This window comes from Triturus cristatus, chromosome 6 (genome assembly GCF_964204655.1).
Source record: "Triturus cristatus chromosome 6, aTriCri1.1, whole genome shotgun sequence".
NCBI lineage: Eukaryota > Metazoa > Chordata > Amphibia > Caudata > Salamandridae > Triturus > Triturus cristatus.
The window spans coordinates 21809875-21833532 of record NC_140589.1 but is presented as its reverse complement, the minus strand read 5'-3'; the positions used below and the strand labels follow the sequence as shown (position 1 = coordinate 21833532).

The 23658-nt window shown below is 50.4% G+C and overlaps 1 protein-coding gene across 2 annotated transcripts in view; it reads right to left on the bottom strand.

The window, feature by feature from the left end:
* SRF (serum response factor) overlaps positions 1-23658 on the bottom strand; it is a 404589-nt gene that overhangs the window by 345142 nt on the left and 35789 nt on the right. For both annotated transcript variants that reach the window (XM_085610157.1, XM_085610158.1), the window contains exon 2: positions 1013-1279. In XM_085610157.1, the coding sequence (XP_085466283.1) occupies positions 1013-1279 (267 nt within the window). The remainder of the gene's footprint in view (positions 1-1012; positions 1280-23658) is intronic.

Here is a 23658-nt window from a genome sequence, read left to right as displayed (position 1 = left end):
TCCTTTGCGAATTTTCAAAAATTAATATTTTATCTATGAAACTGTACTTGCAGATTCCACACATAGCCAGAGACATTTTGAGGCGATAAATATCAAATCGGAATCTCTGTACAGCTAAACGTTATAAAAGCAACACTAATAGCAAAAAAAATAATGAGTATGTTTATGGTCTTTCACTCAAGATCAGGAAAAACAGAAGGTTTTAGAAACAAAGTTGCAGATTTCAAAGCTTAACACTAGATGTCAGAACATGCACAGCATACAAATCTTAAAACAGACTTATCTGCCTTCACAGAAAAAGAAAAAACATCCATAGGCTTGCAGCTATTAAAACTAAGCAAAACAAAGGAAATTTGCTTTAAATAAATGAGCAAGATAAAGTTACTTTGCAAAGGTCCCTGGTAACTAAACCAGCAATGCATCGGGGGAATCTGGAGCAGCCTGGTTGCCTGACCAGGTCCGGGAATTGCCCACAAATGTAAAGTTTCCCACTGCCCACTCCATCAACTGACCGGCAACCTTGACTCCCACCAACAAAACTTTCCTTCCGCCTGAGATTTCATGCATTGGGAGCAGTTAACTGGACAAATGATTTGCAGTAAAAGGAACACACCGACAGCAGATAGGTTGATATGGCCGACCTCATGGTTGCTAATCACCCTGGAAAGGCAGAAAAAGGATCGTCATGATTGCTCACATACATCAAGACCTTGATGAGGGAGAAAGGTCACCTACTCAGTTTTACCCTGAGGCACACATGGCTGAAGAAAAAGCTATAATGGCCTAGTCTCAAAAAGCTTCAGAAACCAGTATACGACGGCTGCCCCGCCACTGCGAAAACAGCACCCCAAATCAATCTCAATCAAAATGTAAGCCACCTATGCCTGTACAGGTTTAATGAGAGAACACAACCCTACAGGGCCTGCCTAAATGCTTCTTTTAGACAGAAGATAGAAACACATGGTTTTGAATCACAACACAGTACACAGTCAAAGAGAAGACCTTCAACTACCTTTGTTTCTCCGCTGCTGTCCGACTCAGACACCTGGTACGTGAGGTCAGTCTCCTCGAAGCCTGTAGCACTCATACGTTGGTCTGTGGTGGGGTCTGAACGAGGGGGAGAGTCTGGAGAATTCAGGCAAGTTTGGATTAGCGCTTTCCCAGTCTCACTAGTGATCATGGGCTGCAGCTTGCGGGTGGCAAATGTGTACACATGGCCAGTCTCACTGGCAACAAGCAGCAACACCTGAGTCCCTGTCAGAGTGGAGAGTTCGTAGGCCTGCAAGACAAAAAAGATGCATTGGAACATCACTGCCTCAAAAACATTCACCTCAGCTTACAAAATCTAACATTCATAGATTTCAAATCAAAGACAGTAGTATACCCGAAGACCTGTAGCACAGTCATTTATCTTTAATTTCATAATGCAATTAACCATAAAATCAGCAGCAAGCACTGAAATTCAAATCAATCAACAAGCATACGTTACTGACCACAGTAACCATAGACTATAGCCCCCTTTATCGGCCATCATTCATACATTGTTAACCCAGAACTACTGGCTACACTTTAGCACGTCCATGGCTTTGGCCAATTTTCATTAGTCTCCATCTCTGTTGGAAAAAAAGAAATCACAGAGCTGTCACGAAGAGTTGGAGGAATAAGAACAAGAGTTCCTCCTGTGAGTGAGTAACTTGCACATAACCCTAAAGCCAAACACTCCACCTTCAGGCTGATCGCCACAATTTCAGATGCATAGAACAATCCTAGAACCATGTGCCTATTTGATGTATACAGTTCAACGACCAGACAAGGGAAACCGAAGGATACCTTGGGACCAAGAGTAGTATTAGAGCTTTAAGGAACAAGGGTCCCTAAGCGGACATCAAGGACATAATACTCTAAGTGCACCAAAATAATGCATCGGATGAATTAGAGGAATCATTAATTTATATAAAAAAGTAAATGTGCTTTTTAGGGATATGTACCCTTACGGGTGCACCACAAGCATTGCACAAACAAACAGGCTCTAAAAAGAAGTGTGCGAAATCAAAATTTGCATAGAATCAAGTCAAACTTCTTGTTAAAGGAAACACTACTGCCCCGAAAAAAATAATCACAGAATCATGCGGGTCAGAGTGATTTAGTGGACAAGGTTTCAATCCCCTAAATATATGGGATCATCAGGAGGATAATACAATGTTTGCTTGGTTATATATTTCAAAATACTAAATTAGAAAATACAAATTGCAACCTAATAAGAGATGAATTACAGCCGCGTTCCTAGTCTGTGGACCAGAGGAAGTGCCGGGGGTTACTAATCAACTAGTGAAGAATGCACCTCTCAAATAGGGACTTCCCATAAGGTATGATTATTCGCCCACTCAATCAATTCCTGGTACTGAACCTGCTCAATGGAAGGACTTGAGGACACCCAATGGGTCCAAGAAACACCCGGGCAGTAAACAGTGGAACTGGCAAGGACCGATGACAGATACAAGGTCAAGGACATGTGGATTCCATAACGTAAACTGAAGTCCAAATCATAAATAATACACACAGTGAGGAAATGTTGGTACTACAGGGACACCCTTGGGGCTAGTACTGCACCCGACATAACAGGAGTTAAGGAAGGCTTTCCCATGGTGCACCATGAAGGAACTGAGCAGCTCCGGCGCACCCTGTAGGATTGCATACACCTAAATAACCCATTTTAAATTTTATATAAACTATAGATTCATCCAATTCCTCCTGTGCATTATTGATGTGCACTCTGAGTATTATGCCCTTCAGGTCAGTTTAGGGACCCCTGTTCCTTATAGCTCTGTTTTATGTATAAAGGCTGGCTAAATGCATGGACCTGTAATTGTAATGTATGTGTTATTAGAGGAATTTAGTCAAGCATGTCCAGAATAGCCTTTATTGTAACTACTCAACACTTTCATTTAGTCATTCAAATTGGTAACCTAAAAAGGCCTGATGTCGATGGGCATCTCCAATTGATTCAAAAGGCAATGAGGTTGAGCAGAAACCGATATGGAAATTCACAATCCATAGTTTCCTGAAGTCAGTTCAATTCAAAATCTTTATTTGGTTAAAACTGGTTGACCATAAAAGAGGTTAACCACAAAAGAGCACACATAAAAATATAAGCTCAATAACTTAAAACAGCCTTAAAAATAGAACAAATAAATCAGATCAAATAAAAGAGAAGACATTCTTTAAAAACATGTCTAAAATGGATCCCTGTCCCACCATGGTGTGAGCTGAAACACCTACTCCAACCACACCCCATTGGTATAGAACAATGTAGCGACGTGAAAATATTCAATGGTGCACACAAGGATCTTTAAATGAATGTAAACCCTGCCTAAAGGTTACTACAGAGGGCAGTTTAAAGTGATATTCCTTTGCCACACTATAAAACCATCAAAGTAAAAAAAAGTGGAAATAATCCATATTAAGGAGCTAGAGAGTGATACTCCAATACAAAATGCTCCTCATGTATATCAGGCAATACAAAAACATAAGAGGATCTGTCTGAACACACAAACATCTGAAAGCCGCCTTATAGACCCTAGCATTATTTGTTCTAAAAAGAGGTTTCAAATAGTTTCTCCGTAGTCAATCATAAAAACTGCAAAAAATAAAAATAATAAAGTGATGTGTCCTCTGCTTGGAAGTACCATCAAATGGGCACAGAGTATACCACTAGGCCTTTGCTTCATAACAAAGGAAGGCAAAAAATAAATGTATTATACCCAGGCGTAGCCTAGTCAAAACAAATCGATGTTGGGGGGGGGGGGGGGGGGGTTGAGGCCATAGTTCGATGCGGCTGGAAACCATCCCCAGAAGAGATCAACATATATGAAGTTTCTATTGGTTTCCTGGACTCCGTGGACCCCATTTCCAGACCTTCCCCCCAAGTAAAGGGCTTTGATCTTGCTTTTATGCAATGCCAACACGTTACATGGGGCTCTAATCACAGAGGTGTAATGCAGCAGTTAAAATAGGAAAGCCAGGGAAGGCTAAAAACATGACCACAGGTTAGAAATCCATAATGGATTTACCAAAAGGCCATTTGAGACTTGGCCCTCACTGAGCACCAAAGCAAGACCAGCTTAAGTGAGAGGAAATCCTCCAACTAGGTTAACCGGATCTCTCGGTGGATAATGTAGGTCGAAGTGGAAATGGAATACTCAGTCTATAACCCCTTCCCTGCTCATGACGGAACCACTCCGTCATGAGCCACGGGAGCCGTGTGCTCATGACGGAGTGGTTCCGTCATGCTGCGGCCGTTGGCGGCCGCTCCGCTCACGCGGCGCCAATTCCCCGCCTGTGCGGGCGATTAGCGCAATGGGCGTTGTCTTGACGGAACCACTCTGTCATGAGCACAGCATGCCCGTGACTCATGACGGAGTGGTTCCGTCAGGAGCATGGGGGCGCCGCGCTGCCCCCAAACCCCCCCAGCGCCGCGGCAAAATTTGTGCCGCGGCGAAGGGGTTAAGGAAGGCATTCTCCTCAAACTGAAGAGGATGGCAAGGCATATAGCCCCAAAGGCCCCCTCCACACATAGCAGTTAACAATGCTTTAGCTTTATGTAGATTAACCATTTCTTGAATGAGGCGGCTACCAAGTTTGCTAGAATATCAGAAAACGCCCACAGAGCCTACTCCTTTTTAATCTACCATTTGAACACGATTAACCCATAAGCCATTACTGCCAAATAAAATACCCAAATAGTTGAATGAGTTAACCATCTTGATCAGGGAACCCCAATATAATTTGCTTCGAGTCAGCTGAAGAGCCAGGTTTTGAGGCTCCTCCTGAAGGTGTGCAGAGTGGGGAAGCGTCTTATGTTGATCGAGAGCTCGTTCCAGGCCTTAGCCGCTATGGAGAAGGCTCTTTCACCCGCTCTGGTTCTGTGGATGCGCTGGGTTTCTGAAAGAGCGAGGTCGGTCGAGCGGAGGTTTCTCTTAGGTACGTGGAAGGAGACTTTTGTTAAGGTATTCGAGTCCGGTGTTGTGGAGGGATTTGTAGGCATGATGAGTAGCTCGAAAGTTACACTCTTCGACGGGGAGCCAGTGGAGGAATCGCAGGTTGTTGGGTGATGTGTTCATGTCGTGGGATGCAGAGGACGAGACTGGCCGCGGTGTTCTGAATGGTCTGCGTAGCAAGGATTTGTGGATTCCAGCTTTGAGGGCGATTCCATAGTCCCGTCTGCTCGTTATGAGTGCTTGGGTGACTGTCTTTCTGGAATCTTCGCTCATCTAACGACGCAATACGCTTTACCACGCAGGTGCTGCTACCAGCATATGTTCTCACCACTTACATTGTTAAAAAAATGCGTGGTGAAGGCAATGTGTGGTAACTGTGTATGCGTGGTAAAGGCCCAGTGTGGAAACAGCTGCGTTGTAATGGCTGTTTTCCCTTCCCGACAAGCAAGTCCAAGTTGACACACTTTTCTACTGACTCCAGCCCCTTCCTTACTAAAACCATACTGGGATTCCAAAAGAATGGAAAAGTTTGTAGCACACTGTTTCAATCTTTGCAAGAGGACCCTGCCCATCAATTTTGCAGAAGAGCCCAGAGGGGACATGGGACAATATGACTTGGGGTCCGATCTGTCTCCCTTCTTAAAAATAGGCACTAAGATAGGATCAGCCCAACTCGGGGGGAGGGGGCGCAACATTAAGCACTCGCTCAATAAAGGACCCCAGAGTTCACTCTTAGCTCTGAAGGCATTGACTGGGATCCCTTCAGGGCCAGGCACTTTACTCTCTGCACTGCGGTCTAGGAGAAGAAGGACCTGTTCCAAAAGGCACTTCTAAGGGCTTGCTACAAGTTTGGTTGATTGTCGTACCTGTAGCCACCTTCAGGGGGATGCCCAAAAAAAGATCAACCCATGCATGAGGGGGCACGTGTGAAGTAAACTCAGGAACAGTCTGATCTTTTTTTAAAAAAAAGGGGCATAACCATGTTCCAGAACAGAGTGGCATCATTGGTCCCAGCTTTGTAGGACAAATTAGTCCAGGCCTGTTCCTGGAGCATCTTTTTACTATTGGCTAATGCAAAAATATAATCTTTCCTAAGATGTTTAATGCCAATGAGATCCCTAGGTGAGCTATGCAGAGCAAGCCACAGCTGCTAAGCTAACTCAGCGGTCAAACCAACTGTGTTTCATTGAGAGCCTGGGTTTAGGGCACCGGGTCAAAAAGCGTTAAGTGACCAAGCGATTGTTACAAATGCGTGTACCACACCCATGTTATCCACCTTATCGCCCAGGCAATATTTAAACTCTACCGAGTGTTTAATTAGCTTTTGCAACACAACTAAAGGATCAACCCCAGTCCATTTAATCTGAACACCGTTTGGTTTAATAGGATCCATGTTGACAATACTGGTGTTCGTCCCCAGACTCAATGTGAGAAAGTGCCATCTTTCTTGCATGGTATGCCCTCACTTTTTGCTGATGTACTTTGAGTGTGCCCTGGGCTCCTTCCAATCCGGTACCCAGGGCCTATGTTCCTTCCCTAAAACTGTGTTGAAGCCTAAACCCAATAGGCATCTGTGGCCACATGTCAGGCCCTGGTAAATGGTACACTAGGTACCCAGGGTCTTGTGACCAGAGAAGGCAATTAAGGGCTGCAGCACTTATTGCGGCACCTTGAGGCCCTGTACCGTGACACACACACTGCCCTTGCAGGCTGAGTGTCTGGGTGCAGAACAAAACAGAGTGGACATGGCACACATCCCCGTGTGCCTTGCCCACAACACACACTGCCCTGGCATACATCAGCCACCCCTCTAGCTGGGTGCCCTATGCCAGTGGTGTGGGTACAGGTGCATGAGCCCTGTGCCCCTACAGTACCCAGGTTCATTCCTGGGCACTGTAAGTGCAGTGCTGCCATCTAATATTATATGGTGCAGGGAGATCGTCAACACAAACTCCACAGCACCATGATGGCAACACTGAAGACTGAGAAGTTTGGTATCAAACTTCTCAGCACATTAAACCCGCACTGATGCCAGTGTGGGATTTAATGTACAATGCACAACAGAGGGCATCTTAGAGATGCCCCCTGAACCTAACCTACAATCCACGTCTTGTCTGAGGGGCTGCCTAGGCTGCAACACAGCAGACATGTTGCTGGGTAGAAAGCCATCCACTCTCCTGGGCCTGCAACAATGCACATCCTGGGTGAGGTGCTAGGTCTCCTCCCACAGGATGGGCAGGGGAAGCTTCAAAGGCATGCCGCCTTTGTGAGCTTCTCCAGGCCACTTGCTGTACTTAGCAACTGGCCCCTACCGGTTCTGACCCCACTCTGGCGACAAGACTGGCCGGAAACCCCAAGGAAGGAAAGGGGGTGTGCCAGCCTCTGCCAACCCCACCCTCAGGTGGGGGAGGCGAGGCGAGGCACATCTCCGGGCTCTCGCCATCTTGAAGATGGGAAGCCCTGCCCAATCAGGACTAGGCTACTGCCCCCCTCCCACAGGAGAGAGACAAGATAGGGGGTGTACCCACCCCAGGGAGGGGGACCACTTGATCCCTGCCCTTTACCTACCTGTAACGCCCCTAAATCTAGTATTTAGGGGTACACTGAACCTTCCTTCCTCAGATCCAGATTCCGAAACAAGCCAGAAGATCAAGAAGACCTGTCGTGCAGCTGCTAACGAGAGAAAGACACCAACTGATTTGGCCCCAGCCCTACCAGCTTGTCGACCCTCGAACCTACTCCTGCTAAACCCCGGCATCTCCAGTGGTCAACAACCTCAGAAACCACGGAGGACCAGATTGCCTTGTGACTCACTAGCTTGGACTCCCACGAGCAGTGGTACTGCTCAAAGCAAGTAACTGACCCCTGGCATCAGCCAGGAACCACGAACCCTGCACACTCAGCACCCGCCAAGCCTGGCCTGTGCCGGAGTGAACAAAGACCACGAGGACGTCCCCCCGGCGACTTTGACCCCGAATACAGCACCCAAGGACCCACCTCGATGCTCCGGACGACGCCTGCAGCCTCAGAACCAGGGACCCCTCCAACCGCGACCAGCCGAGGGTAAGATTTCCCGACACCAAAAGGCACCCCTGCACCCGGCACCCTGCAGCCCCCTGTGCCCAACTCCTGGGTGCCTACCGATCCTCCAACTATCCAACTTACCTCTCGAAGTGGTGGTCGCACCTGAAGAATCTTCGTCCCCGAACTTGCAGCCTTTGTTCGTTCTTGACCTTCTCCATAGAGCGCCCGACAGCTCAATAGCACCCTGCACCCAGCCGCAAGAGTGCCCCTGGCAGTGCAACCCCTACTCTAATCTACTTACCAATTTGCCCTAAGCAAGTGACCAGGAGCCCAGCTCCCACAGTTGCGTGGCCTGCTATCCAGCAGCCACCAACCAAAGGCCCCCTACCTCCCATAGGATAACATTGGGCCTAACTCACTCTGCACCCAGCTGCCGCTGAGGGTGTAACAACAGTACTTACCTGACCCTGGGAGACCCTTGAGTCTATGCCCAGAACCTTAACTCTGCCAGTCAAGAGGGAGGAGCCAAGATGGCCGACGGGACGGACGCCTGAGCTCCCGGCTCCGTGGACCGTCTGGCTTCTTTTGTTAATCCTGATTAATTCTCCTGACCTGCGCCGCCCAACCGCCGCGGATTACCGGCACTGAAGTGACTGGCGTTTTCCTGACACCTTTGTCGGCGGGTTTGGTAGCTGACTCGGTGTCTACTACGACCTCCGGCGCTCCCACGGGTCCCTGCGTAGATGGCCGCCGCTGGACGCCGAGGGATGTGGACGGGGTGCTGAGCTGGAGTACTGCGGGTGATTGCGGGGGAGGAAACGCTGGCCGTGCGACTGGAGTCAGACCCTTACGTCCGGGTCGGACTCCCCCGAGCGCCGGCAGTGGTGTGGACGACGTCGGAGCCCCCTAATACTAGCTCTCCTCCGCCACCCTGAAGACAAGCGAGCGGACTGCATTTTGTAGTGTCTTCCTGCGGCGAGCGGCCGGTTCTCGCGGTGGCCGTGGGGCGCTCTCGCCCGTTGCAGTTCCCGAGTGGAGCACGACGCTTTTCCGGTGTCTACATCCTCGGATCATAGTCATTTTTGTCCCGTCACTAATTGCCCGCAGTGGAGATGACAATGGCGTCTGCTCTTCTTGCTGAGACGCTGGCTGACCCTGGACTCGCAGTGTCTGCGCGCCCATGTGCCCCGGAGCTGATTGCCGCATCGGAGGAACAGCGGGATAGTGCGGACCGATGCTTGGTACAGAGGGACCCGACCTGTTGGGATGTATTGGCCGCCCTCGTGGCGTTAAAAGTGGCAATGCAGAGTACTTGCCGGGCGCTGACCCGGAGAATCGATGAGGCACTGTTTGCAACGGGACGTCCCCGGCTGGAGGATCCCCCGCCGCCCCTGTTTTCTCCTGGAGGTGAAACAATGTCGCAGAGTGAGGGGACGGTGGTGCGGAGTCCTCCTGGCTACAATGTAACGCGTCAACCCATCGACACGGCTACAGTTGCAGGGACACCCTTCACTTTGAACGTCGTGACTCTGCCTACGAACTACCTGCTGAGACCTAGCCTTTCACTTCCCTTGCCAGTTGTTACCCTGAATGCACCTATCGCTCGAGCCTCTGTGGCATGTTACTGCTGCGTTTGGGACCCTGCGGTACGATACGTCTTCATTGTCCCCTTTCCTCGAGAGCGGCCATCTTGTCTCTTTGTCCTGGCTGAAGGTGACTCGCAGCAATGGCCGGGCCTGAATCATATCTGCCGGTCCGGACAGGGGTGATGGCATGCCGGTTGTCGCTTTGGTTGGATCGGCATACGGGGCCCTGGACTGATACACGTCTTGTAATTTTGGATGCGTAGTCCTTAATGACCAGTTTTTGTTACATGTCGCTGTGATTTCGCCTCCTGTTTCCTTCTTCTGCCGGGGGGAGGACTTGTGAAGTGCTGAAGTGCTGGGTGTTATTGAATCGGGACCACTGGGTTTAAGTGGGTCTTTTGATACTGTGCTGTACATGGCGCAGGATGTATGGGCGGCGCGGGAGTCCGGGAGTTCGGCAGTGTGGTGGGCTCCTCCCCGCTTTATGGTCTTTTTTCCTTTCTTCTTTCCTTAATTCTATATTTCGGGTTCCTATGGGGCGACAGACACGTAGCTAGGGGGGGGTAGGCCATAGCCTCGGCATGCGTGTAGGGTGGGGGGTCTTCTTCGATACGTTTTTTGTTACTATGGGCCTTCTTTCTTTTTTTTCTTCCGTCCTTTTCCTACGTCTTTTTCTAGGGTCAGTGGGGGGGAATGGTGTTAGGAGGGTAGCGGCTGGGAGGCACATTTCGCTGCGTATCTATATCCTGGTATTATAGTTTCGTGCCGCCATTTTAGATATGTTCCCTGTTAGTTGACTCTCCTGTTGGATGTTACCCATTTATCGTATGTCTGTTCTGTGCACTGATCCGTTCTAGCTCTGTATTTCCTTAAATTTAAAACTTTTTAAAATTAACCTTACTGTCTCCTGCCACTCAGTGCACGTGGATTTTGCAACATAGGTCGTATGCTTTTATGTGCTGCCGTGCCACCGAGTGGACGTATACTTTGCTATCAAGCATCAGAAGTGTCGAGGCCGGCCGGATGGTTGTAGGCCCGTATTTGTCTTGTACACAGTGCTAAATAAAGGTTTTATAAAAAAAAAAAAAAAACTCTGCCAGTCAAGCACTTACCCAAAAGCAGATAACTCACTTTTCTTCCATAGGGTAACATTGACTGGTTTCACTTGGAAATTCTTCTAAGTGTCGAGTTTTGAAACCTTAAAATATTCCTCTAAAATCAGCCGAATTACAAAAACGAATTTACTCACCTGCTATAAGGAGAGATCCCACTGCTGGATCTTGGTGCCCAGCACTGACCCTGAAAAGTAATTACAACCATACTTACCGCTAACCCAATTTTCTTCCATAGGAAGCCATTGACTTTTTCTGTGAAATTTCTTCTGTCGATTTTTGCAAACTAAAAATATTCTTTAAAAATCGCACCAAATGTGAAAACGTAATTGCTTACCTGTTTTAGCTAGATGTCCCAGTGCTGAACTTAGGAGTCCAGCACTAGATTACAAAAGTAACGAGAACATACTTTACCTGCAACTTGAATTTCCTTCCATAGGATAACATTGCCTGGTTTTTGCTGAAAGTTACTAATTGTCGATTTTACAAACTTACAAATATTCGCTAAAAATCGCCTGTATAACCAAAACACATTCTTTCAACAGTTTACATATGATGCACCAGTGCTGGACCCAGGATCCAACACAGAGTTAGAAAAAGTAACCATAACCCCACTTACCTGCTAAGTGAATTTCCTCCCATAGGATAACATTGGTGATTCTATGTGAAAAAGTTTCCAAGTGTCAACTTTTAAAATACAAAAATATTGCTTAACCCCTTCGCCGCGGCACGAATTCCGCTGCGGTGCTGGGGGGGTTTGGGGTCAGCACGGCGCCGCCATGCTCATGACGGAACCACGCCGTCATGAGTCACGGGCGAGCTGTGCTCATGACGGCGTGGTTCCGTCATGACTCCGCCCACTTGCATTGATCGCCCGCACAGGCGGGGAATCAGTGCCGCATGGGCGGAGCAGCCGCCAACAGCCGCAGCATGACGGAACCACTCCGTCATGAGCACATGGCGCCCGTGGCTCATGACGGAGTGGTTCCGGCATGAGCAGGGAACGGGTTAAAAATCACAACTGTAACCAAAACGCTTTTACTCAATTGTTTACAGGAAATGTCCCAGGACTGAATCCAGGATCCAGTCCTGTGGTTAGAAAAGTAATCCTTAAAGTAACTAATTGCATTTAACTAGAAATCCCCATTGAGCTCAATGTATTATTGTGTTTGAAATTGTGTTGCCTATTGCAACCACTGTTATATTCAAAAGTCTATTGCCTATTGAAAAGTATTTATCTAAAGCATCTCATTCTGAGAAAGTATATTTTGATACCCATTGTTGGTTCTAAAATAAAACTATATATTTTTCTACAAAAACCATTGGCCTATGGTTCAGTTCTTGAGTGTGAGACCATTTGCTGACGGAGTGTGTACATCAAATGCTTTACACTGTCTTCTGATACTGCCTTACTGCTCAACCAATCTACCCCTTTAGAGAGTAAGGTTATATCTAACTTTAGCCTCTGCCAAACCTCTGGGGGCTGTGGACTCTGTACACACTGTACCCATTTGCGAACAGTATATTCAGAGCCACTTTCCTACACTCAGCATGTATAAACATGGATACAACTAAAGGGATAGGAGCGCTCACTGCAGTTAGGATTATCCTACTATCAACAACAAGATATCTAGCTGGCAGAGAGGCTACAATATGGTTAATGATCGTACTGAAACCTCTACCAATAAAAAAAGGGGACCTGCACATTATTTACGTCATTATAGGTCTCCAGAATTCAGACGTCATATTTGAAAATTAAAGAATGAAGTGACTGCCTGAAGGTTTCATGTAAAAAGTGTAAGACTCCCTCACCTGCTAAATCAGCAATGCCACACATACTCAGCAGAGGAGAGACATTTCTGTATATAAAAATTCCCAGTCCATAATATAAAACAACTTAGCAGACTGTCTCGCAAGAACATACTTCGGATCGTCTCCAAGTCAAAAAAGGACCTCACTGCAGGAAGAGTCAAACACATTATTAAAAATTGATTAAAACCAGATCAGACCCAGGTGTAGAAGACAACCGCACAAGCTGATAGTATGGCATGGCTGTAAGAGACCTAATAACCACAGGCAACAAGAAATTAAAATTTGGAGACCACCCATATGGCGACCTGACAAGGATGGGATAGCAGGAGTGAAAATGGAGAAGAACGCCTACTCATTTAAGGTTTCTGCAAGTTTCCTGAAGGCAGATCAGGAGAGAAATAGAAGTGATATAGACAATCTGTGCCATTTAATTTGCTTTTAAGGTAAGCAAATAAGTTCCTTTTCATCCCACTGGTGTTAGGAGAGGACATACGGTAGTCAGACTAGGGGCCCTTATTGCCGCATTTGAGCAGCAGGGGGTACATTGATGGTAACAGTTTTTGATGGCTCCCCCTCCTTCCCAAAGCTACAAGTATTCCCTAGTAGTTGTTAGGCACATTCTGATGGGGAATGAGTGGCGGGAAGCTGGACGCACACCGGAGGGGATTACTACTTCCGGTTTTAAAAATCACAGGTGTGCAGTCTAGCTGTTCAACTTCCAACACCTTATAAACCACATGCCAGTCGCTGGGCGCAGTGGGCGAGCTGCACGCGCGCCAAAGGCAAGCCCGTCTGCGCCTGGATCGGGCCCTGGGCCATGCCCAATGGCCCTTGGAACACAGAGTCCCACAGTAAGATAATAACTTACACCAGTAGACCTCTCAAACATCTACGCAGCAGCAGCAAAAACACTCACAGCTGCCCGCGCCTCAATTTTGAAGCCACAGCCACTCAGTTCACCACCCACTGTCCAAACTGCCCATTCTCACTAGACAACCTCCACGCCCCTCCACCCATAGGCTCCAATCCACAGTCCACACACCATGATAAAATCAGATCCGCTCTCATAAACGCCCACTCTCTGCCCAAACATAAATATGAAATAATGAACCTACTAGAGGATTACAAGCTTGACCTTCTCTCCATAACAGAAACCTGGGGTGACCCCTCCTGTGGTCCAGACTTCTGCACAGTAACACCTGAAGGCTACGCCTCCTGCAGATTCAATAGATCCCTCAAAAAAGGAGGAGGCCTTGCACTCATTCACCGAGAAAAGTACTCAGTTAGGACCGCATCAATACCTACCAAGATCTGTGAATCCTTTACCTTCACGATCATGGTCTCCCACTCCTGTCCGTTTAAAGGCATTCTCCTCTACCGTCCCCCTGGCTCCCGAACGGAATTTCTTTCAGCCATGGGCTGCCTCCTAGAGTTAGTAGTAGGAGAAAGTAATTTCACCATCCTTGGAGACTTCAATTTCCATTTAGAAGCCCAGGACGACTCAGACACGTCAGCCCTTGTAGCCGAACTACAGGGGATAGGCCTCTCACAACTAGTCACTTCCCCCACACATTCCGCTGGCCACACACTTGATTGACTGTTCTCCAACAATCAACAAATCTTGTTGGGAGTACGTCCTCCCGTTGCCATGGACAGACCACTGTGCAGTCCTTTTCGACATCCAAACTAAAACAAATACCACCCATCAGACCAACATTCTTCCCCCAGGCAGTTAAAAGCGTGGGGTAACATCTCACCGCTAGACTTTAAATCCCACCTGCTCTCCACCCAGCAAGACCTGCCACACGACCCCGATCTAGCAGCCAACAACTACACACAATGGCTTCAAAATGCAGTTATATCAAAAAGAAGGGGGAAAGAGAGGTTTTATAACGGTTAGGTTCACCCTCCCAGTGTGTACATAACTAAATAAATAACCCGAATCTTCAGATTATGAGAACCTAACCTGAGGGTGTAAGGAAAGCACTTGTTTCCCGACAGAACACCCAAGTAAAAGAAAGAAAGGGACAGGGCAATTCCTTTCTTGAGTCCCCTCACTCACCAGGGTTTCCCCACGGTGACATGCTTCATCATTGGGGTCCTCTCAGTCCTCTACGGGCTGAGGCGTGCTGCGACTTGCGGATTTACGTAGGAGCACTGAACAAGACTATGTGTTGTGCAAGTGTTGTGGTGTGGAGTGGTTTTAAGTGAGTTAAAATAATCAACTAGTGGGCCAAATAAATTTTATTCTTGCTCCTAGCTAATTGGTTAAAAAATGGGTGAAATGCTAGAATAAACTACTTTAATGGGTAAGTGTACCTAGCATACGGTCGACTAGTTTCGAGCTTCCCTAGCTCTTCATCAGGACTACACTGGGACCAGCCCAGTGCAAGTACCACTCCTAGAAGACCTGATTTGGTGCAAAAATAAGTGAAAAAACATACAAACGCTGCGCAAAACTTGCATGCGTTAATCAAAATACATACGTAATGTACGTCTAATGAGAATATTTTAAAAGGCAAAACTGTGCCTCATGGTCGACTGAGGGGGGGTTGGACACTCGTACACTTGTACTCTTCAAGCCACCCACCGGAAACACCTACTGGAGACCTGCCTCGCCGACCGCATACTCGGTCTGCGGTCGGCGAGGCAAGCTCGAAACTAGTCGACCGTATGCTAGGTACACTTACCCATTAAAGTAGTTTATTCTAGCATTTCACCCATTTTTTAACCAATTAGCTAGGAGCAAGAATAAAATTTATTTGGCCCACTAGTTGATTATTTTAACTCACTTAAAACCACTCCACACCACAACACTTGCACAACACATAGTCTTGTTCAGTGCTCCTACGTAAATCCGCAAGTCGCAGCACGCCTCAGCCCGTAGAGGACTGAGAGGACCCCAATGATGAAGCATGTCACCGTGGGGAAACCCTGGTGAGTGAGGGGACTCAAGAAAGGAATTGCCCTGTCCCTTTCTTTCTTTTACTTGGGTGTTCTGTCGGGAAACAAGTGCTTTCCTTACACCCTCAGGTTAGGTTCTCATAATCTGAAGATTCGGGTTATTTATTTAGTTATATTCAAAATGCAGTTAACACATGGGTCCCCCTCAAAAATGTATCCAACATTAGAAAAACTCCATCCGCCCCTTGGTTTTCAGAGACACTTCGACTTGAGAAACAAAGATGCAGGTACCAAGAACGACGTTGGTGCAGAAACTACGATCCGGCCAAAACAAATCCTCTACAGAGAGGCACTTGCCAAATACAAAAGCCTCCTACTCACTGAGAAAAGCAATTACTACCTTAAACAAGTGGAATCGGCACAAGATTCCGCCAAACAAATGTTCCGAGTAGTCACCAATCTATCAGGACAAGTGACCAACCCCCCCCCCACATCGCTTCTCAAACAATGCAATTCACTGGCCAGTTACTTCCAAGAAAAAGTCAGTCACATCTACGCCAATTTTGCAGCCCCACTATGGTCGACAACCCCACAGGATCCCACATCAAAGACAAAAGCCCTCCCCACCCCCGCAAAATGACTCCAACCAAACATACTTCTCCCACACTTCAGGAATTTACTCAAGTCTCCCCAGAACAGATTACGCACCCAATTACTACAGTTAAATCAGGATCCACCAATGACCCTTGCCCCCCCTCCTACTCTCAAATTGACCCCCGACATCATAGGCCTCAACCTAGCTAACATCTGTAATTCAACGTTTAGGACAGATTCATACCCTTCAATCTAGAAAAAACAGTCATTAAGCTCCTACTAAAAATAAAAAAATGGGAGGAGCCTAGCGCGCAACCAAGATGGCCGCGTAGGTGCGAGGCTCCCGAGGACCTCCGCGACCTCCTACATTAATCCTGACAGAATCCTGTCCCAGATGAGGGGACTGTATTTGTGAGCCCGAGCAGAGGTGACGCCCGTTTTCCGTTTTTAAATCGGACCTCGGACACCGGCGGGAGCATCGATAGAGGTTTGCGGCCTTCTCCACACCGGCCCCCCGTCCTGGAGTGGTGGGGCGATCCGGACAAGAAGTGAACAACAGCGGCGGGTGAGGCTGGGTAGCTCGCGTGCCCCGCACTTTCACTTTCGCTTTTGCGCCCTCCTTGCTGCCAGGCGAGGTTGGGTTGCGGGGCGGTGTGCGGTGCTGTGGCCTCGTTGGGCTGCCCTGCCGACCCGCTGGCAGCGATCTGTCCTGAGGACCGGCGGTGGCCCCCCCCCCGGAGCCCTTGAACGGGATTGTCTGCCCCCTTTCTGAGGAGATTGGCTCGATTTGGGGATTGCGACCATGGCCACAAAACAAGATGGCGACCGGGCCAAGGTGAAGTCGACCCGTCGTGGCACGGCCCAACAATCCAATAACATGGACCGCTACACCCTCCAGAAGGGATCTCCAGAGGTGCTGCGTAAGTCCCCGACGGGCCCGACGGATGCTCCCGCTCTGCCCACGGACCTGACCCTCCGGGACGTCATGGGCGCCATCGCCGAGATGAAGGCCTCGGTGGACCAGCGCTTTGACACTCTGGCGCAGAAGATCGACTCGGTCCTCGTGGACGTGGGCCTCGTGAGAGCCGATCTGTCGAAAACAAATGACCGGGTCGATTCTTTGGCCCACTCTACCTCGGGCCTCACCACTGACGTGGCGGCCCTCCAACAGGAGGTGCGCAGGCTTGGCCAGGCGAGCGCCCTGATGAATCGTCGACTGGAGGATTCCGAGGGTCGGGCCCGGAGAAACAACGTCCGCATTATCGGGGTGCCGGAGGGACGAGAGGCGGAGGCAGCGGATCTGTTCGTGGAGGACCTGGTCCTCACCCACCTACAGCCCCGGGGGCTGAGCAAATTCTTTGCTGTGGAGCGGGCCCATAGGGTCCCTGGGGGTAGACCTAAGATCGGCGCCCCTCCGAGGCCTCTCATCGCCCGGATCTTCAATTTCAGGGACAGAGATGCTATCCTGCAGACTTCTAGGCTCCAAGGGCCGGTCAGACTGGACAACATGGCTATTAATTTCTATCCTGACTTTACCCCGGCGGTCCAAAAGCAGCGATTGAGCTTTCTGGGTGTCAAACGTCGCCTACGAGACCTGAATCTCAAATATTCTATGCTTTTTCCAGCTAAGCTGAGGGTGGAGGTGGATGGCCACACACACTTTTTTGATCGTCCCGAAGCGGCCGGGGACTGGCTGGACACTTTGCCCGGAGATCGGGGCCGGGGGGGCGGGGGGGGAGCGGTTGGTGGGGAGGGCCCGCCGGATCAGGACTAAGAGACTAATGGTAGGCCTTGCTCCGGACTGTGTTATTGTCACCATTGACTGTTAGGGTAAGTTCCCCTCCTGAGGGGGTCGTGCGGGGTCTCTTGGGGGATCTCCCTCCTCCTCTGGGGGACTAGTTAGTTTTCTTCTATGGGGCGACAGGCACACTGCACTTTGGGGGGGCTATCTGGGCTCATGCAGGGGTGCAGGGTGGGGGGAGTTTTGTTGGGATGGGTGGGTTGGGGTGGGGTGTGGTTCGTTTCTACCGCAAGGCAAACCCTTTATTGTACTAGTGTTCTTGAGTTGCTCTCGGGGGGACAAATGATGGCTTCTGTATGTGATGGGGGGTAGGGACCTGACTTTATTGTCCTGGAACGTAAACGGGCTGGGGGATAGGATTAAGCGGGGTGTGGTCCTGCAGTATCTGAAACGGATCTCGCCTGATGTGGTCTTTCTGCAGGAGACACACCTTATTGGTAACTCCTTTTGTGCCATGAGTCGACGTGGTTATCGTCTGGTGGCCCACTCGGGCTTTACGTCAGGCTCACGGGGGGTTGGCATTATGGTCAAGACCTCGCTCCCGCTAGAAATAGACGAGGTGCGCCATGATGAGAGGGGACGCTACACTGTTTTGGTGGGGAGGATGGAGGGCAAAGTGGTCGTCTTTGTCTCAGTGTACGTCCCACCGGGGTTGCAGTCCTCCACCTTTGCGGACCTGGGGCGCCTCCTTCTCGACCTTCCGGGGGGGCTTCTGGTGGTCGGGGGGGATTTCAACGCAGTGGTTTCTGGGACTATGGATCGTTATCCCCCTAGGGACCTCCCCCGAGCACAGGCGTGGCTGTCGGGTCTTTTGGATACACTGGGATTGGTGGACTGCTGGCGTTTAAAGCATCCCACTCAGCTGCAGTACACCTTCCATTCGGGCGCCCATGGTAGCCTTTCGCGGCTTGATCATATCCTTGTCCCTGCGGCCTATGCCGGGAGGGTGGGGGAGGTGCGCCATTTGGCGAGGGGCATTTCAGATCACTCCCCACTCCTGTTGCACTTTGGTGTCTTCCCGAGGGGGGAGGGCAGGGTAGCCCCGATCAACGCTTGGTACCTGCACGACCCCACTATTCGCGCTGACCTGATTAAATCCTTGCAACGGTATTTCGAGGAGAATGTGGGGTCAGTCCTGTCGGCTATCTCCCTTTGGGAGGCTTTCAAGACAGTGCTGAGAGGGGAGGCCCTCTCCCTTATCTCCCATGCCCGGAGGCGCGCACAGGAGGAGGTGACCCGGGTGGAGGCTGAAATTACTGAATTGGAGGGTGATTTGGGGAGTGGGGTGACTGACGCTGCGCTGCACGTTCTGCACCTCAAGCAGGCGGCCTATAGGGCCCTCGTCGCGGAGGCGGCCAGGGGCCTCAGCAGAGAGCAACAGGGGCGATTGTATGATGTGGGTGATAAGGCGGGCAAGTTGATTGCGTGGTTGGATAAGAAGGAGAGAGCGAGTCGCGTGGTCCCGTTGATTGAGAGGGCGGATGGCGTGCGTGTCACTGAGCCGGAGGGCATCGTTTCTTGCTTCGCGGATTATTTCCGCGAGGTATATTCCCCGGTTTCTACCTGCTCGGAGGAGGATTCCCATGCCCTGCTGCGTGACATCGCGCTCCCCTCCCTTTCTGTGGAGGACAGGGAGTTGCTGGATGCCGCCCCCACCTCGGACGAAATCGCCCTCGCCATCCGCTCGGTCGCTTCTGGCAAGGCCATGGGCCCGAACGGCATTCCTATCGAGTTATACAAGCTGCGACCGGATGTATTGGCACCCCACCTCCGCGCGATGTTTCTTGCGGCCCACTCGCGGGGCTCCCTCCCGCCGGACCAGCGTCTGGCTACCATCGTGGTTATCCACAAGGAGGGGAAGCCTCGAGACCGAGTCACATCCTATCGGCCCATCTCGCTCTTGAATGCGGAGCCTAAAATCCTCGCCAAGGTGCTCGCCAACCGGCTGGTCGGTGTGGTGGGCGACCTGGTCCACCAAGACCAGTCCGGCTTTATTCCCCATCGCAATACGGCTCTTAATCTACGACGCCTGCACGGCGTGCTAGCGCGTGTTCCGTTCGTGCGGGAGCCGGCCATCTTGGCGTCTTTGGACGCCACCATGGCGTTCGACACACTCGAGTGGCCGTACATCTGGGCGATGCTGGCGAAGTTCGGCTTCGGGCCGGGTTTCGTCAGCTGGGTCAAATTGTTGTACTCGGACCCACTTGCGCAGGTAGTGGTGAATGGTCGAGTCTCGGCCCCATTCGTGCTGGGACGGGGCACGCGACAGGGTTGCCCCCTGTCGCCGCTCCTGTTCGCACTGGCCTTGGAACCTCTGGCGGAGTGGCTGCGGTGGCACCCTTCTATCCGAGGTCTCCGTTGGACCCCCGAGTATGAGGACCGCGTGTCTCTCTATGCAGACGACATCCTTTTGTATTTAGCCTCCCCGCGTAAATCACTGATCGTCCTGGTTGATGTTCTGCACTCATTTGGCCGTAACTCAGGCCTTGTCATCAACTGGGCCAAATCCTGTGTCTATGTGCTTTCCGGGGAGGCTCCTGTCCTCCCGCGGGGCTGTCCGATCCAGATTGCCTCGGAGGGATTTCGATACTTGGGTGTCTACATTACGCTTGACCCAGTGGCCCGCTACGAGCGAAATTTGCTTCCCCCCCTCCAGCGTTTGAAGGAGGATGTCGCGCGCTGGAGGCGCTTGCCACTTTCGCCGCTCGGCCGGGCGGCTTTGTTCAAGATGATGTCACTGCCGCGCTTCCTGTACGCTCTCCAGAACACCATGGACCTGGTCCCAGCGCGCTACTTCCGTGAAGTGGAGGGTCTGCAGCGCCGCCTGTTCTGGGACGGGAGGCCGCGTATAGCCCTGGCAAAGTTGACGCTCCCGTGGTACGACGGAGGGATTGCCCTCCCGGATATTAAACGGTATTACTGGGCCTCCCAGTTAGCTGCAATTAATCACGGCCTCTATGGGCCCGCCCTAAACCCGGCATTTGAAATGGACAAGATGCTCCTGCCCGGTGGCGACTACAATCGAGCGCTCTACGCTAGTGTGCCCGATTCCCGCTTGACGGGACCCACGCGTGTTATGGTGCGAGTATGGCACGCGGCTAGTGCAGCTATGGGCTGGAAGGACCGTTTGACCCGGGCGTCACCGCTGTATGCGTCCGAGAGGTTGGGCTCTCTGTGGACCTCAAAGGGCTTTGCGCAGTGGGACACTATAGGCATCAGTACAGTGGGGGATCTCTGGACGAGGGGAGGATTTAAAACATTTGAGACGTTGCAGGCGGAGTTTCAGCTGCGGGGCAGTGAATACTTTCGGTACCTGCAGGTCCGTCACGCACTGGGCTCCGTCTTCCCAGACGTGGCCTCCATCCCGGAGTCCTCCCCCCTGGAGGATCGAGTGCTAGATGGCCATGTTCCGGACAGCACGATCTCCCTCATTTACAAGAAATTGATAAATGATCGCTCGGGCTTATTGACTGGCCTCCGCGAGGCCTGGGTTGCCGATGGGCTGGAGTTGGACGACGAGGACTGGATTTCCGCGGTGGCCTCTCCGAAGGAGGTGGCCATCCCGGCTCGCCTTCGTTTCGTCCAGCTCAAGATACTCCACCGGGTGTACATGACGGGGCCAGGGCTTCTGCGTATGGGCTATGCCGAGGACGGACTGTGTAAGCGTGGATGTGGTGCCTCAGCGACCTTTCTACACATTTTGTGGGAATGCCCGAGGGTGGAGCGATTCTGGCGTGGTGTGCATGAGGTCCTGCGAGCGGTTACGCATGTCGCGCTGTTGCCTGAGGCGAGGAGATGTCTGCTGAATGTGTGGGAACCGACCGATTACTCAGTTCCGCAGACGCGATGGGTGACTCTGGGCTATATGGTGGCTAAGCGGGACGTTGCACAGCTGTGGGGATCCCAGAGGTCCCCGGCGGTGTCGGCCTGGAAAGAACACATGGATTGGTGCATGTTCCGAGAAAAGGTGGTGTATGTGGCGCGGGGTAAGCCTGGTGCATGGGTGAAGATATGGGGCCCCTGGAACGCCTTCCGCGGGGATATCTGCGAGCCGCCGTTGTTGCCTCCCGCCTCACCAGCTCCGTCCCCTTAGTTGTCTCCCTTCCCTAGCTCCAAGCATAGTGTTCCCCCAGTCCTGGACTTGTTTCCCTTCCCCTCCTGGGAGTTTTCAGTGGATGGTTTGGGGTCCCCCATTTGAGGAGCACGTGCTGTCATTCTTGATCGTGGGTTGCCTTGCGGGTGTGTGTTTATTTATGTTGTTGTGTTGTAGAAAATGAAACCGTATTGCGGGCTCTGAGCCATATGGCCTGCGTTGTTGATACCTCCTGCCTTAGTGTCTATGCAAAGCTAAGTGCCTCATTGTATGTTTCTCATTTGTTCTCGTCACTTTAGCGGCCGGCCGGAAGGTTGTAGGCCCATACCTGTATATATTTGAGATTGCAATAAACGGTTTCAAAAAAAAAAAAAAAAAAAAAAAATAAAACAACCTCGATCCCGCAGATACAAAAAGTTACAGACCGATTGCCTGTCTACCATACCCAGCAAAAATCGCCCAAAACAAATTATAAACACGCAGCTAGCCAAATTCATCGACAATAACAACCTCCTTGACGACACCCAATTCGGCTTTAGAAAGGGCCATGGCACGGAAACAGCTCTCAAAGCATCTGACAAAATCAGGAAGATACTTGATGGGGCAGGTGCTGCAGTCCTTGTGCTATTGAACTTCTTCAGCAGTATTCGACACGGCCGATCACGTAACTCTGATTGACTATGTCGCAGCCATCGGCATCACACACAAGGCCAGGGACCTCATAGCCTCCTTCCTCTCCAATCGCACCCAATCAGTGACGCTTGGTGACTTCAACTCACCGCCATTTGCCCTCCCATGCGGTGTCCCTCAAGGATCCTCGCTAAGTCCGACCTTGTTTAACATCTATGTGTCAGACCTGGCGAGGATCATCAAATCTTACAACATGGGCTTAACATCGTACGCAGACGTCGCGCAACTAGTGCTAGCGGTACACAATGACAGGGGCGGTGGCTGCAAACTTCCAAGAGGGGATGCTATCCATCAGTACCTGGATGGCAAACAACTGCCTCAAGTTAAATTCTGAAAAGACGAAGGTGGTGATTTTCGGTAACCTGTCCCCTTCCTGGTGGCCAGCCAAGTTGGGCTCACCCCTGTCTCAAAAGGTCAGAAATCTAGGTGTTATTTTCGATGACAAGCTGTCTTTCATACACCACGACAATGCAATAGTCTTGGCTTCCTTCTACGTTATCAAGATGATAAAGAAACTTCTACTCTTCCTCCCAACCTGCGCGGCTAGGACTCATCAGCACACTAGTCATGTCCAAGGTCGACTATTGTAACGGACTATTCATCAACGCCCAAGAAAGAGTCCTTAACAAGCTACAACTAGTGCAGAATGCAGCCGCTAGACTTCTGACTGCCACCCCTAAATTCAAACCTATATCCAAAGTGGTACGACAGCTTGACTGGCTGCCCATCAGGAGCAGATCCAAGTTCAAGGCGCTATGTATTGCCTATAAGGCAGTCCACGACATAGGTCCTGGCTTCCTAAGGAAAACTCTCTGCCCCTACAACCCCACCAGACCACTACGCTCATCAGCAGCTAACCTACTGATTGTTCCCCGAACAAAAAAAAGCCTCCTGGGGTAACAGGACTTTTACTGTCGCCACCACCAAACTATGGAATAAGCTCCCCCTCCACATCAAGACTAGTCCCACACTGATCACTTTTCGGAAACAACTAAAGACCTGGCTCTTTAATCAATAGCCATTTCTGCCAGCCTTCCTCTGACCG